Raw genomic sequence first — 13,953 nt, 5'->3', positions numbered from 1 at the left:
TTTTTATACATAAATAATTTTGTTAACATTGAATCCTCTACTGTATTTACATGGAATAAGATTTATGGCATCCCTGAAATAACTTCTGAGAAATTGCCTTCCTCTAGCTTATTGAACTTGATTAAAATAATGCTATTTAATTACCCCAAAATGTACCCCAAACAAACATAAAGCTTAAAATGACACACACTGATCTAGCCAATCTTTAGTCAGCCTTTTCCTTCTCATAGACTGAATCATCCACGTGTAAGGGATTTCAACAGACTTCAAAATGGAAATAAATGTGAGGGTTTATGAAAATTACCCAGCGTAACAGCACACCTATTACCTTCTACATTTACAACGAAAGGATAGAAGCTGGTTGTCAAACACCAAGTTAGGCACACTTTTGATCCTTTCATGACTCTTCAAGAGCTACAGCCACCTAGTTTTCACAGAATGTGGTACTTTCAAAAGTATTAAGGACATTACATAGCAGTACACAGCTTTTATGGATACCTTACTTTTCAGAGTCATCAGACTCCTAGAACTAGGACTACAGTGCTTCAGTCTTTCTGGTTGCCACTTTTTGTCATTTCTCAGACCAATCTTTGGATCAAGAATAAATTATATTAGTCAGGTTGCCCATCCGGGCAAAACTGGCCAAAACTGGGCAAAATTTCCCCAATTTGTTCTGCCTGCAAGGTTGTGGGTACTCAGCAGTAACTAATTCATATAGATTTTTTTTAAGTCCTTATTCCATTTAGGCAAAGACACACGTAGTAACACACCCATAAAGACAGTTATAGTCTTTATTACTTACTAAAATTATCTCTGAATACACCTATAGAGCTGTCATTTTTATTAATAACACATAGATGTTTATAACATTACATCTGTTACACATGTAGTTTTTACACACTAAAATGCTCCACCTGTCAGTAGTTGTCAAAATCATCCTCATAAGAACCTCCTACATTCTCATAGGATATCAGAATCATCCTATCACAGCTAGGTTCCTACTTCAAAGAATATATGGAGAATATATTGTCAATACAAAGCAGTATTAGGAAGTCATGATGGATACCTGGATGACTGTGGCATTTGGAATAACAAATATATAAAGAAATTCAACAGCATGAAGTGCAAACCCATGGAATTTGACTTAATTACCCCTGTTGAGTCAGGTCTCAAGTAGGGATCTCACCCTCCTAGGTTGCCTCCTGTTGCTAATGAAGCCAGAGAAGATAATGGAAAAGGAGACCAAATATAAAAGGACTGAACTGCCTATTTCTCTCCACAAACTACGAAGGAAATTTAGGTCCTCACCACAGACAATTCACACCTGAAGGTGAGATGAATCTGGGCATTAAAGATTAGCGTCAATGCCAGCTGCTACCTGGATCCTCAGCTGATGGAAACAATAGAGGAAGAGAACAGTTTGAACATATTAGTTGATCCAGGATGACTGCTGGCCACAGCGGTAAGAGCTGTGCAGACTAAATCTAAGAATGTGTCAGAAAGCTACTATAAGTATTTATGTCATGTACAGTATTATACAAGGCAGTGATAAAAATTCACATTCAGTACTGTGTTCAACTGTGGTCACCCATATTCAAGAAAAATTAATGCAAATTGAAACAGACAAAGAGACAGCTGCTAGAATGACGACAGGAACAAAGAATTTGGCTTGTATAGGTCAGCAAAATTAAGTCAGAGAAGAGACAAACGTGCTTTCTATAAGCTCATTAGGGGAAAAAAAAACCCTAAAAAAGTATTTGAGCTAAATGCTAGCACTAAAGCAAGAATAATGGAAACATACCTGAAATTAGAAGAAAAGAATAACAGAGGTCTTAGAACATCCTTGAAAGAGAAGCGTTTCTGGCATGAAAACAGCCAGGTTTTAGTAGACCTTAGTATGCTTTTGAAAGATACATGGCTGAAAGATACATGAAAGATATATGGCTGCCCATAACATGAGAATATGAAAAAGGATGTCTTCATTAGGTACTACTACTTTTTTGTAGATCAGGACCATAATCCTACAACATTCCAAAACAGAATTTGGATTTTGGGGGATGGTTACGAACGGTTGAAAATATGCCAAAATATTTTAAAAATTTTTCTGGTAAAGTTAGGCTGTATCTGCACAGACTGGTCCAAATAAACCCAAGTCTATAGAGCTTGCACTTCAGACTTGCTGAAAACTTGGTTCTGTCTGCACCTGTCCATTTAAACTTATAAAAATACTTTCCTCTCTCTTATGGCAACTGTTTTAAGAGACATATATGAATTACATTGCTAGCTGCATTTTACTTGGCTTGCACTACATATTATTTGCCTATGTCAGCTGTTTATAGAAAGAAATAATATACTTCAGGTATGTGTAGATGATTTGTAGATGACTTGTATTACACATCTAAACTCTTCCCACTTACTGAGAATTTTTTTTTAAGCATAGGAGATACTGAAATACAGTTGAATAGATGGCTACCTTCAATGCTTAGCAAATTTATACAGAACAATTCAATTTTATAATGCTGTATCCAGAAAGAGAGGTTAGGCGGTACCTGAAGACCAATATACATAAATCTTATCTTATCTTAGAATGGCATTATATTGAAATACATATTAGAATTGTTATTATTCCCAAGAAAAATGCAACATTCTAAGTTCTAAAACCAAATATTTTTACCTCTTGTCTTGCGTCCCTTTCCTCTTTTTCAATGAGTTTTCCTTTATCTTTTACAGTCCTATTGAAAAAGAGAACATCAATTTTATTGGTTAACTCAGAAGAAAGCACTAGTTTTGTTTTGGTTTTGTTTTCTGGGTTTTTTTTTCTTGTTTTAGAAAAAATAGGTAATTTTTTCCTGAAAAGGAAAAAATAGTTAAAAATTTCCAATAAACTGAAATATTTCTACAAATATTTTCATAGAACTCTACTTATGATATGAAATGATAATGAAACAGCCAAGTGATTAACCAGTTAAGAACTGCAAAAACCTTGTCCAAATTTAATGCCTATAATTGCATCAAAACGGAAGAAAAAGTAAGGAAGAAAAAAACCTATTAAACCCACACATCTGTTAGTTGTATTAATATCTGCAGCAAACTGGAGATCAAGATCAGGTTGGTGCAATGTGCTCTAAAGCTATAAATCACAGACTGACATTCAAACCTGGTCTTTCATTCAGGGATTTTATTTATGAGGACAATACAATCCGGGTCAGAAAGGAGGAGAAAATCAACAACCAGCTCTGCTCCTTAGCAATCTTTTTGATTATTTTATAAGTAAAGTATCAGACTTCAAGAAGAGAATGTTCTGACTTAATTAAGAGGGTGTTCATATATACTGCTCTTGGGACTGACAAACATAAGAAAAGGCAAAGATAAAAATTTGGCTGGATCTTCTCATAACAAATCAGAACGATTCAAAGTCGACAGTGCTTGAGGCTGAACCAGGGTTTTGGGACATCCCAATAAAGCATGCTGCCTTCCTAGCCACTCAGAAATGGCTAACTCCTTTTCTCCCAGCTATGCACAAGCAATGACTCCCCCATAACACTCCATCAACAACAGCTTCAAAATAGAACCTGTATATTCGGCACTGCTTGACACAGTTGAGTGCTGCTGCTGCTAGGAAGCATCCCAACATATGTATTCCGAAATATTTCAATTTTTTCTTTTGTACAGAATACACTTCCACAATGACAAATTCACTGTGACTAAAGTGATCTGTCCCACGATTAAGAAACAGTAGTAATACTTAGCCAACAGTGGTAGTGACTTCACTATCTCTGTCAGTGTCCCCAGAAGCCAGCATGCAAGTCTTCTATTTAGCTAGGAAGCTAAACTAGAGTTTAAGAACGAGAATTGTGACTGACAACATACCCAAAGAGTTATACTTCAGAAAGTTGTACAGGAATTTCAAATAGCTGAAGCATTAAAGAATGCAAAGAGAACTAGAACATATAGAGAACTTCTGTAAGATTTTATATTTGCTAGTAATAAAACTTCAAAATACCATCCTGAAATTTAGTCATCCTACTGAGGATGAGCTGGAACTTTCCCTTTCACACACAACAGTAAATTTGCTATATAGATATAATGTTTTAGATCCCATCCAGAGTAGGAACTAGAGATACTCAAATTAAAATAAACAATATAAGAGTGTCCTACGTAGTTCATCATGAACCTTACATGTGTCCACGTGATAGCATAGTGAATTCCCAGGTGGTACAATACAGCATTTCTGTCTCCCAAACTAAGTGCCCAGATTAATATTTATGTAGTTTGCAAGGACTGCAAAATATCTCTTGCTATCCTGGGGTAGAAAAAAAAAAATGGAACACAAATACATACATTTTTATATGAAACCTCTTAGAGGCAAAACACAGAATTTTATATTTTTTTAATTGGTATAGTATTGTACAAAGGGCCAATGAAAAAAATTATATTCACTGTAGATATCTGAGATCAAGAATTCACGTGTGGTTTTTTTGGTGGTGACCGTATCTTAGTAGATACCATATAGCATATACTTATTTTAAATCTCTGAAATTACCTTACATGCTGATGGCTCATTTCTTCTTGAATCCTCTCCTCTTTTTTGTATTCACTGCTCTGTAAAAGAAGTCAGAATATTCATATGTCACAAATGCTGGGAGAAAAAAATCTATATGAAACTGTACTAGTAGTAGCGATATTAAACAGTAAGAAATGTTTCTAATGAATTATTTCAATGACATACTATTTTTTATCAGTCATTGCTTGTAAGAAGTTCTGTGTATGAATTAATGTCAGAATAATCTCCTCCTTAAAGATATGGTAAGCAAAGAAAATAAACACCCATAAAAGATATGCTATACACGTAACATGAGCTTCTCCTGAAAATATTAAATACTTGGGAGTGAAGTTTGGCTATATCCCCTTTTGCAATGCATTTCAGAAAGGAAACAAGAAGGGATATTGAGTTTTCTCCTTTGCTTAACAAAACCTTATAATGCTTTACCAGAGTAAATTCCAGCTTTTTTACAGGATACCTTCACATTAGGATATTAGTAACAATGGCTAAAAAATGCTCTGGGCCCAGTGTATACTGCTTAAATTGTGAGCCCAGAGCACTTTCCTAAATAACGCCTAGGTGTGGCTGAACAGCTGATAGGGACTAAGGGCAGACCTCAGTAGGCTGTGGCCAGCCTGTTTCAAAGAATAAGATTTTAACGGTATGGACTGCAACAATTCACACCAGTTGGACCCAGGGACAGAGAACAGTCTCAGGCACTTTTAATCCCCAGTATAGGGACTTGACTCTTAAATTCTGTATTATGAAGGTTTGCCTAAGTTTGAAAATGTATTCAACGGGTTGCTTAAGATAATGGTGCTTTTCACTATCCATGAACATCAGAAGAAGAAAAAATAACTCTGAGGCAGAAGCATCAGTGCATATATTCTGTAACAGCTACTTGAGCAAATTTCAAGGAAGTCAAATCTTGAGCCAGCTCCTGATAGACTTTTGAATTCTGCTGCAGAAAGTCAGTTACAGGAATCGCTTGTGGTGGGCCCCTACACTGAGGATGCCTAGTATTTTCACTAGAAAATGTATTTCTGAAGTTTTCTTTGAGAAGCTTGTACATCTTAACTCTTTAGGCAGCAGAAGAAACTAGCCTAAACCATCTGAACGGTTCTATGTTCCATAAAACTTATCAGATTTTAAGAGTTACAAATTACTATGTATTTCTTCTCTCATTCTTGTAGAATGAGTACCTGTATTACAAAAACCAGTAAAAAATATCAAAGTTTTAATTACATCTCTAGGATATAACATCATGCTTTGTATTAGAAAGATAAAAGATATTCTATGGCTTCACAATTAGAGGCAAAACCCATAAATATAAGGGAACTATATTCACATGCCTACTTGTGAGTTAGATATCCATACTCCCATTTATAGGCAACATTGAAAATAGCTTCTATTAAAATCTTTTTTTTCTCTATAAAGGCAACCAGTATATTTTAATGAACCTCCAGCCTTATCTTACCTCCCCTTCAAAGTGTTAGTAAAAATTTCAAAAGTCATAGCAATAAACATTTTTATGAATAAAAGATATTTCTAACATATAGACAAGTTTCTAGCTTAAATTTCATGGAAGGAGTCAGCTCCGGGTTAGGATACTTGAATGCAGATGTAGTATTTTAATCTGCCACTTTAGCCTCAAATTTCAGAAAATGTTGACTTAAAATCCTGGTATTTTTATTATTCACCTTATCAATGAGGATATATCAACAATTAAAGTAAGTTACAAGGTAATGTTTTAAAGTCTTAACAAAACTAACCCTTAGATCACACTTTTTTCTTTCATTTTCTCTGCTTTTTACTCTCTCATTAGCTTCTACTGGTTGCCCTTCTCCGTCTCCATGGGAAGATCCCTCTTTAGATCTCTTTGATTTATGTTTTTCTTCCTCTTCCTTTTCATAACGCTTATGACTTCTCTCTTTTGAAAGCCTCTCTTTTCCTGGCCTAACAGAATAGTCTTTTTTTAATCTGTGTCTTCTTTCTCCCTCTTTATCCAGCTCTTGATCTTTCTGTAACTTGTGTACACGGTCACCTCCTTCAACTTTGTAGGCTAAATATTTGTCAACGCTCTTTTTGTTGTCATTATCCTGGAAAGAGAAAAATAACATTAAAGAATTAGAAAGTTCTCCAAGACTGTTTTATCATCACAAATCTATCCATTTTTGACCATTAGAAAGATGGATTTGTAAGTACCTAGTCTCTCTGCCATGTGGATCTTCCACCCTTTTTTTTCCGCCCCCCCCCCCATCTCCTATGATGGCAAGTTTTGAATTACTGTATCACCTGAGAATCTGATATTTCTTCTGGGACATTACTTTGCTACAGAAAATTTCTGGATTATGTATTCTTCACACAAAAATTTAATTCTTTGTTTACTAGGTGTTCTAACATAAAATAAGATGTATACTTACAATATCCTTGTAATAAAGGCATAAATAGCAGATGGAAAATGTTAATGTAGCTGTACAAAAATAAAGCACTGTTTGCTATGCAAATTTTATTTTACTTTTACTTTAAAAAAAATAAGTATATCCTTAAAACAGAATGGCTCAGATATGTTTTGTTGTGTGTTTTGTACACTTGTGAGGACCTTACTATCTATGCATCTCTTGGATTTCTTGGGAACTGGAGTCTGATCCAGTTTCTTCATTATTCTACAATTTTATCTTATTCCATTATGAAACACTTCATTCCTTTCCCTTCCTTTACCTTCTTTTCTTTATGTCTTCTTTCTCGCTCATCACTTCTTGTTTTCTCCTCCTCTAGAAAATATACATATAAATTAATGAACAAATTTTATTATACTCAAACTCTGTACATAATTAACTCTAGCATGTAGAAAATAGTATTTGTGACATGGGTTTTCTAAAAGATAAGAGCTTTCTAAAAATAACTTAATATTCTATTGAAATTCTCTCTCCAAAGCTGGTTACTCCTTTTTCTTTCCTAATGAATCCCTCTGTTCTCAATTGCCTTGTGTAATGGTAAGAGTAATGATGCATGCTACTAACTTCAGCAATCACCCTGCAACTTGGAGATTCAAATGGATCACTCAGCAGAGAATGTCTAGGCAGAAAGGTACTTATTCTCTTCAAGTCAACTGACCAACAAAACCAGTGACATCCACCCTCTCTTCAGAGGAAGGGAAACAAGCATCAAAAATTTTAAAAGCACCAAAATAAAACTAGGTTACCACAAGATTCTGTAAAGATATATGTTCCAGTAGGTACTCATACCTGCCTGTATTTATCCTCTCTGTACAGATGGGGTATGGTTTCAGAGTAATTCTATCTAAATATCAAATATTTCAAAGTACAACAGCAACCCAAAGCAACTTACCCAAATGATGCCTGCTTTCTCTTCTTCTGTGATGCTCTTTATCTCTTCCTTCAAATGATTTCAGATTATTTTGTGTATCTATTTGCCTTATCTCATGTCTTTTATGCTTTTTGTCTCGTTCTCTATCACTCTCCCTGTCTTTATCTTTTGGTACACTGTATCTTGCCTTCTCCAAACTTGACTCTTGAAGCTTATCTTTGTATCTCTGTTGGTCTCCTTCTCTCTGGTGTTCTTTTCCCCTTTCTCTCTCTCTCATTTTATCCCTGTCTCTTTCACCAGATTTAAATCTCTCTCTCGTTCTTTCCTTGCTCTTCCCTCTGTCTTTGCGTTCATGTTTATGAGTGTCTGTATCATGAACAGACTTCTCTTTCTGCAGTTTCTTTTCTCTGTGTTTTTGGTCTTCATTTTGACTATCTGGTTGTGATGCCTGAAATTTTAAAAAATCTATTATTATAATTCAGCAATCTATTCTGATATAGTATATTCACGTGTTAAAAAAAATAGTGGATTGCTAACTGAATTTAATTTCCCAAACTGTATTAAAATACTGATCTATTTGTAGGCTTACTTTGCAAAATTACTAACATTATGTTTGTACTTATTGTAAAAAGAACTAATAAATTAAATAAATAATAAGCTACATTTTTTATATATTTGAAAAGAATTTGGTAAAAAAAGAAAATTTGCTGTGGAACTGTGCATTCTGTTTAGAGCTAGGTTGAAAAATTAACTAATCATCTTAAACCTGTTAGCTCATGTAGACAGAAACTGTGCCATCTTGTAAAATATGTTACAGCTATAAACAATAATGATAGATAACTGGTCATCCTGCAGCTGCCTTTAGAAGATTAGTTTTTACTCAAACAGAAAGCAGCATATAAAAACTGTGAAAGAAAGGTTTTGGCCTAGATCCCTTGAGGATGCAATTATTCTTATATTTTTTTAAAGTCATAAGAGATTGTATATTCCTGAAGCAAGTAGCACAACTCCCACTGATTTCACTACATCCATGATTTCAGCTATTTACTCAAGGCAGAACAAACAGAACTTGCTTTGATTATATTCAATGAGTAAAGTGAATTAAACTTTACCCATCTGTTTCACAGAAATGAAAGTCCAACCACACCAATTCTGTCAGAACTAAAGCACTTCAACTCAAATTTGTTTGCTTTAGCTCACATAGAAGTAGCGGAAATGTTAGTGAGTGTCTAAAAAATACAAAGTACCGTAACTTAACACCGAAACTAGTAGAAATAAAAGAAAATCACCCTAAGGTGTTTTCTAAGTTCTTCTGATTTCCAAGTATCTTCTTTGGTTCTTCTCTAGAACAGAAAAGACAGCAAAAGACTGCGTAATCAATTGGCAGAGAGAAGTACATAATTTAACAATGAATAGTTTTTCAAAGGAAAGCTTCAATGTGTATATGGCAAGTACCACTGAATTTCATAATGTAAACACTAATTTGATTTAGCTTTAATGTGTATACTTACAGCGCACCTGATCTGACTGCACCTGGAAGAGCCCTGAAGCTCAGAATTCTATTGTGTTACCCAGCTCTGTATACACAGAGTAACCAGTTTTGAGTTGAGTGCCTATGGTGGATGACAGTGCAGCCCTTCAAGGAAGACTTAAAATCAGTCTTCCAATGACAGACCAAATGGGCGCACACAGTCAGGCCACTTTTGGAAAGTAATCAATGTATCAATGTCATTAGGTTCAACCTCCTGCTCTATTAGATCTAACTTCCAAGTCCCAGTCAGGGACTTACTTAGGTGAGGTTTTAATATGTCTGAGGTTGAAGTTTTTCCGGGCAACCTGGATCTACGGTTTGACCACTCTCAATTAAAAATGTTTTCCTTATACATACTGAGTCACAATTTCCCTTGCTGATAGTTAGGGCCACTACCTTCTGTCCTTTCACTGTACATCTCAGAGAAGAATTTGCCTCCATCTTTTCCACAGATCCTTCCCACGTACATCAGGGCTCCAGCCCCATAGCCATCTCAGCGCCTCACTCTAGAATCTCTCTAGTACTGGGGCCTTAAAACCAGACATAGCACTGCAGACAGGGCCTCACAAGTGCTGAGTAGAGGAGAATAGCTTTCCCTACACCTGCTAGCTATGGTCTTCACGATACACTTAACCAGTATGTGGTTAACTATAATCACCCAAAGAGCACCCTGATTACTTATGTTCAAGTTTCTGTCCACCAGGACCCCCAGATCCTTTTTCTGCAGAACTATTCACAGAACCCATTCACATGGCAAACAGTAAATATAGTATTTTCCCCTTAGACATATGATTTGAGCCACCCCAAACTCAGCTGTGAGAACATTTCGGGGGATAAATAACATGGGCAAGCAGTGAATCTAAAAATACCATGACAAATGTAATCCTTCTTTTTTTCCATCAGCAGGGATCTGACACAGCCACAACACATTTTTGCTAGATTTTTAAACACTAAAAGTTAAAAATAGATTACTGTGCATTTCAAGTGAACCAAGGAAGCTTCTGGTTTAGTGATTGCATGCATCTCAAAAAATGCTGGCACTATTTTTCAATCAACTGCCATTTAATATTTTAAAATGGTTCAGACTACATGCGTAAGTTGAGTACCATATGAAATATTTGTATGTAGCACTGAAGAAAAAAGTAAAAAAATAATGAAAATAATCAGAGTATACACGGAGATGGTTTCACAAGATTTCTTCCTAGTTAAATAGGTTGCATTTCTTCTGTCCTCATTTGCAGAGTTACTGCCCTTAACTGCTTGGCTGCTGCTAAATAGATTAAACTAAAAAAATTGTATTACTTGAGATCACTAAAGCAAATGAGGAATTTTAATCTATTGAATATTTTTAACTAGTTCATTGAAGGATGATAACTATATTCAAAGTGACATGACCAGGCTACACTTATTCTCAAATTTAGACTTCGTAAAAGTTACTAAACATTAAGAAAATAATCGCTGATAAATATTTGAATGATGAGCTGCACTGGTGGAAGAAAATAAACTTATGGTGCCCATTTTTTGCTAACTGATTATATGGAAGCAGCATTTTAGCAGTATATTTTAATTTTTTAACTATTCTACATGAAAAAATTCTTGTCTTTTCAAACTTAGAGTTTATAGAAGATTGTATTGGACTGGTAAACTTCATCTAAAGTCAATCAGAAGTACCAAGAAGGTAACCTTTGTAACAAAAAGAAAGTGCCTTTTATTTTCTTCTGATCCTTAAAAAAAGGCAAAAAAGTACAAATATTTACTACTGTAGAAAGTCAGATGAGAAAGTAAACCCAAAGGTGACAAGATGATAATTTTCTTGAGTGGAGTTTTAACAAAGCGTAAGAAACTCAACAGAAGTTGTGTGAGGGTAAGCTGGAAGGAAGGATATGGATGTGAAGAGAACAGAGTGCAGTATTATAGTCTCAAATAGCAACCTATTTAATATCCCTAATATATATGATTATGTTTTGGTTTTAGACAATATTTAGGTAAGTATCAGCAAAGAAAGAAACAATGCTAATAACGTTAATAGCCTAAACCCAGTATAACCAATAGACAGTATCAGATAAGGTAGTTTGAGATTTATTTCAAAGCTGAGGCAAAAAGCATGCAGCAAACATTTAGAGATGATTCTCTAATGCCCACAAAGGTGCATCTGCCACTTTTCTGGGGTCTGTAGTTTTCACCTCCCCACCACTACTAGAATCTCTTGCTTTTACACATGATTTTCCACTTCTCTCTTTTTGCAGGAGACTAACAAACAAGCAAATAGAAAAAGAGCGATCTTTTATAAAGCTTAAAGAAACTCAATTATCTTTGAGATCACTGTCCCTCTGTAAGTAGAGAAATTGTTGTACACACAAAAAGAAATGTTTAAAGCAAACTTTAAAAGGATTTATTGAAGTTTCTCACCTGCCTGCTAATTTAGAAGTCCTTACATACTCACTTAAATCCAGATTAAGATTACTTATTTAAATCACACTGGGGTTTAACTTAATTCATCTACCTGAGAGCATGGGGAGCTCATCAGCTGACATAAAATGCCACAGGTTTACTGAAGTCAAAAAGTGCTATGAAAATTTTTAACATTTAAGAATCTGTCCTTTAAACCCAACAATAAGTATGTTGCCTTATGAAGTTAGGGGAATAAGAGACCTTGCCTCTTTAGATAAACTCTTCAAGATTGATCAAGTGGGGTTTCTTCACTCACAACCTAGAAAGATTGGACATTTTCGGAACTTAATATTAAGTTTTTAACTAAGTTAAGAACTCAGTTAACTACAACTCTAAAGAAAAAGAAACAGAAAACCAGTAAAATGTCTGTAGTTTTTAAGCCAGAGAAAAGTACTTTATTTCTTATCGATAAATATTTATCTTTCTTATTTCCTATATGAGTTATCTATTTGAGAGCCCTCAAACAGATAAATAGCACAAGTAATAGACTTACTAGAATAGAAACAGCAAAAAGGGGCTTTCTCATACAGCGTGGCTGTTCGTATGACTGCCTCTGGGACTTTGGCAGTTTTATAACAATGCACCTGAAAAATTTTAGATCAAAGTTTAACCTCCCATCACAATTCACTAATTCACCTCTTCTCAGTAAAGCGGTTATTGATGTACCACATTTACTGAAATGGTATCTGAATGAAAGTTTTTAAAGTGGTCCTAACATACTACTTCACATACCCTGCCCAGCCACTCTATTTCCTACTCCATTTTCTATTGAGCATGACCACAAATTAATTAGCTGCAGAATCCAGATTCACACAACAGTAATAAAAGTGATTCGATACCCTCTTTCAAGTTAGTATGTAACACATTAATTGATGTTGGCATGTCCGTGTGGTTTTGTTTCCTTTATTTTGGAGTTCTACAAACTTCTCATAATTTAACACCATCATGCAACAGTAATGTGAGTTCCTAAAGAACTAAAACCCAACAACTAGCAGTTACAGGAGTATTAATTACTAAATATACTTTACCTACAATCTGAAACATTAACAGCATTGGATATTTTCATAAACCACCTATCCTCTTCTGCAGAAAGATCTGTGGCTGATACAGCCTCATCCTCGAGGAATAAGGACTGCCTTACGACCGCTACTTGGGTGAGAGTTTCATCGGCGTACTGACAAAACAGGGAGACTGGAATTCTCCAAGGGGTGCCATGGGGGTTCTCAGGGCCAGCAGAAGAAGCACTAGAGCTGTGTCCTGCCTTTGCCCCCACAGATGCCCCGGCTTATTCAACGCCCGGGGACACGAGTGGCGGCAGCGAGAGGCGGCCGGGTGAGGAGATGGCTTTGGCAGGCGCCAAGGCACCTAAGGCATAAAGGGCCGGGAGCAGGGGGCGGCCGAGCAGAAGAACAAGCCATGCCGGGCGGTGGCCGTGCCGTGCCCCACTGCCGCTGCCACCGCCCCCGCCCCCTCCTCAGGGCCCTCCTGGAGAGGAGGGAAAGGGGCGAGGCGGAACGGCCCCTCGCGCGGTGTCCACAGGAGTCGGGCCTGGGCGGCGCCGGCAGGCTCGCCGACTCCCCAGAGCCCCGACCGCTTCCCAGCGGCCCCTCACCTTGTCACCCTCCATGCCGGGAGCGGGCGGGACGCCGCGTCCCGCCGTCACCGGCCGCCTCCGAGCGGGCAGGAAACCACGGCAGCTGCGTCCGGGCCTGCCTAGCAACAGGCGGCGAGGGGGAAGCAGCCGATCGGCCGAGCGATGGATGAGTGCCGGGGCCCGTCGCGAGAACGGGAGTATGCTGCTGCCGCACAGGATTGTGGGAGAGGGCGGCTGGCGGTGAGGCGGGGGGGTGTTTTATGGCGTAGCTCGCTCCGCTGCGGCAGGATGGCGTCTGAGCATCTCCAGCTCTTTCTTAGCGAGAAGCGGCAGTGTGGGGTGCCTGCGCGAAGGTTTTCCTCCTCCAGCCGGTGACCCAGCGGGGTTTCCTCAGGTGGAGGGGCCCTGGGGAGGGCTCGGACCCGCCGACCATCGTCCTGTGAGGCGGGGACGGGGCACGCACCCAAGCAGCCTTCAAAGCGCCGTTGTTCTGTTCAGTACTGA

The 13,953-nt window shown here is 37.3% G+C and overlaps 1 protein-coding gene across 1 annotated transcript in view; it reads right to left on the bottom strand.

Moving 5' to 3' along the window:
- Positions 1 to 13,491, bottom strand: part of DYNC2I1 (dynein 2 intermediate chain 1) — a 34,078-nt gene extending 20,587 nt beyond the window's left edge. The window contains exons 1-7 of the mRNA XM_059818791.1: positions 13,468 to 13,491; positions 9,163 to 9,216; positions 7,895 to 8,321; positions 7,265 to 7,317; positions 6,316 to 6,642; positions 4,544 to 4,602; positions 2,675 to 2,732 (exon numbers count right to left, since the gene is read on the bottom strand). Of these exons, the coding sequence (XP_059674774.1) occupies positions 2,675 to 2,732; positions 4,544 to 4,602; positions 6,316 to 6,642; positions 7,265 to 7,317; positions 7,895 to 8,321; positions 9,163 to 9,216; positions 13,468 to 13,482 (993 nt within the window). The 5' untranslated portion in view covers positions 13,483 to 13,491. The remainder of the gene's footprint in view (positions 1 to 2,674; positions 2,733 to 4,543; positions 4,603 to 6,315; positions 6,643 to 7,264; positions 7,318 to 7,894; positions 8,322 to 9,162; positions 9,217 to 13,467) is intronic.
- Positions 13,492 to 13,953: the final 462 nt, after the last annotated feature.

The sequence above is a fragment of the Gavia stellata genome, chromosome 6 (assembly GCF_030936135.1).
Source record: "Gavia stellata isolate bGavSte3 chromosome 6, bGavSte3.hap2, whole genome shotgun sequence".
In the NCBI taxonomy this organism is placed as follows: Eukaryota; Metazoa; Chordata; class Aves; order Gaviiformes; family Gaviidae; genus Gavia; species Gavia stellata.
The sequence above is the reverse complement of the archived record's forward strand: the minus strand, read 5'-3'. Positions and strand labels throughout refer to the sequence as shown.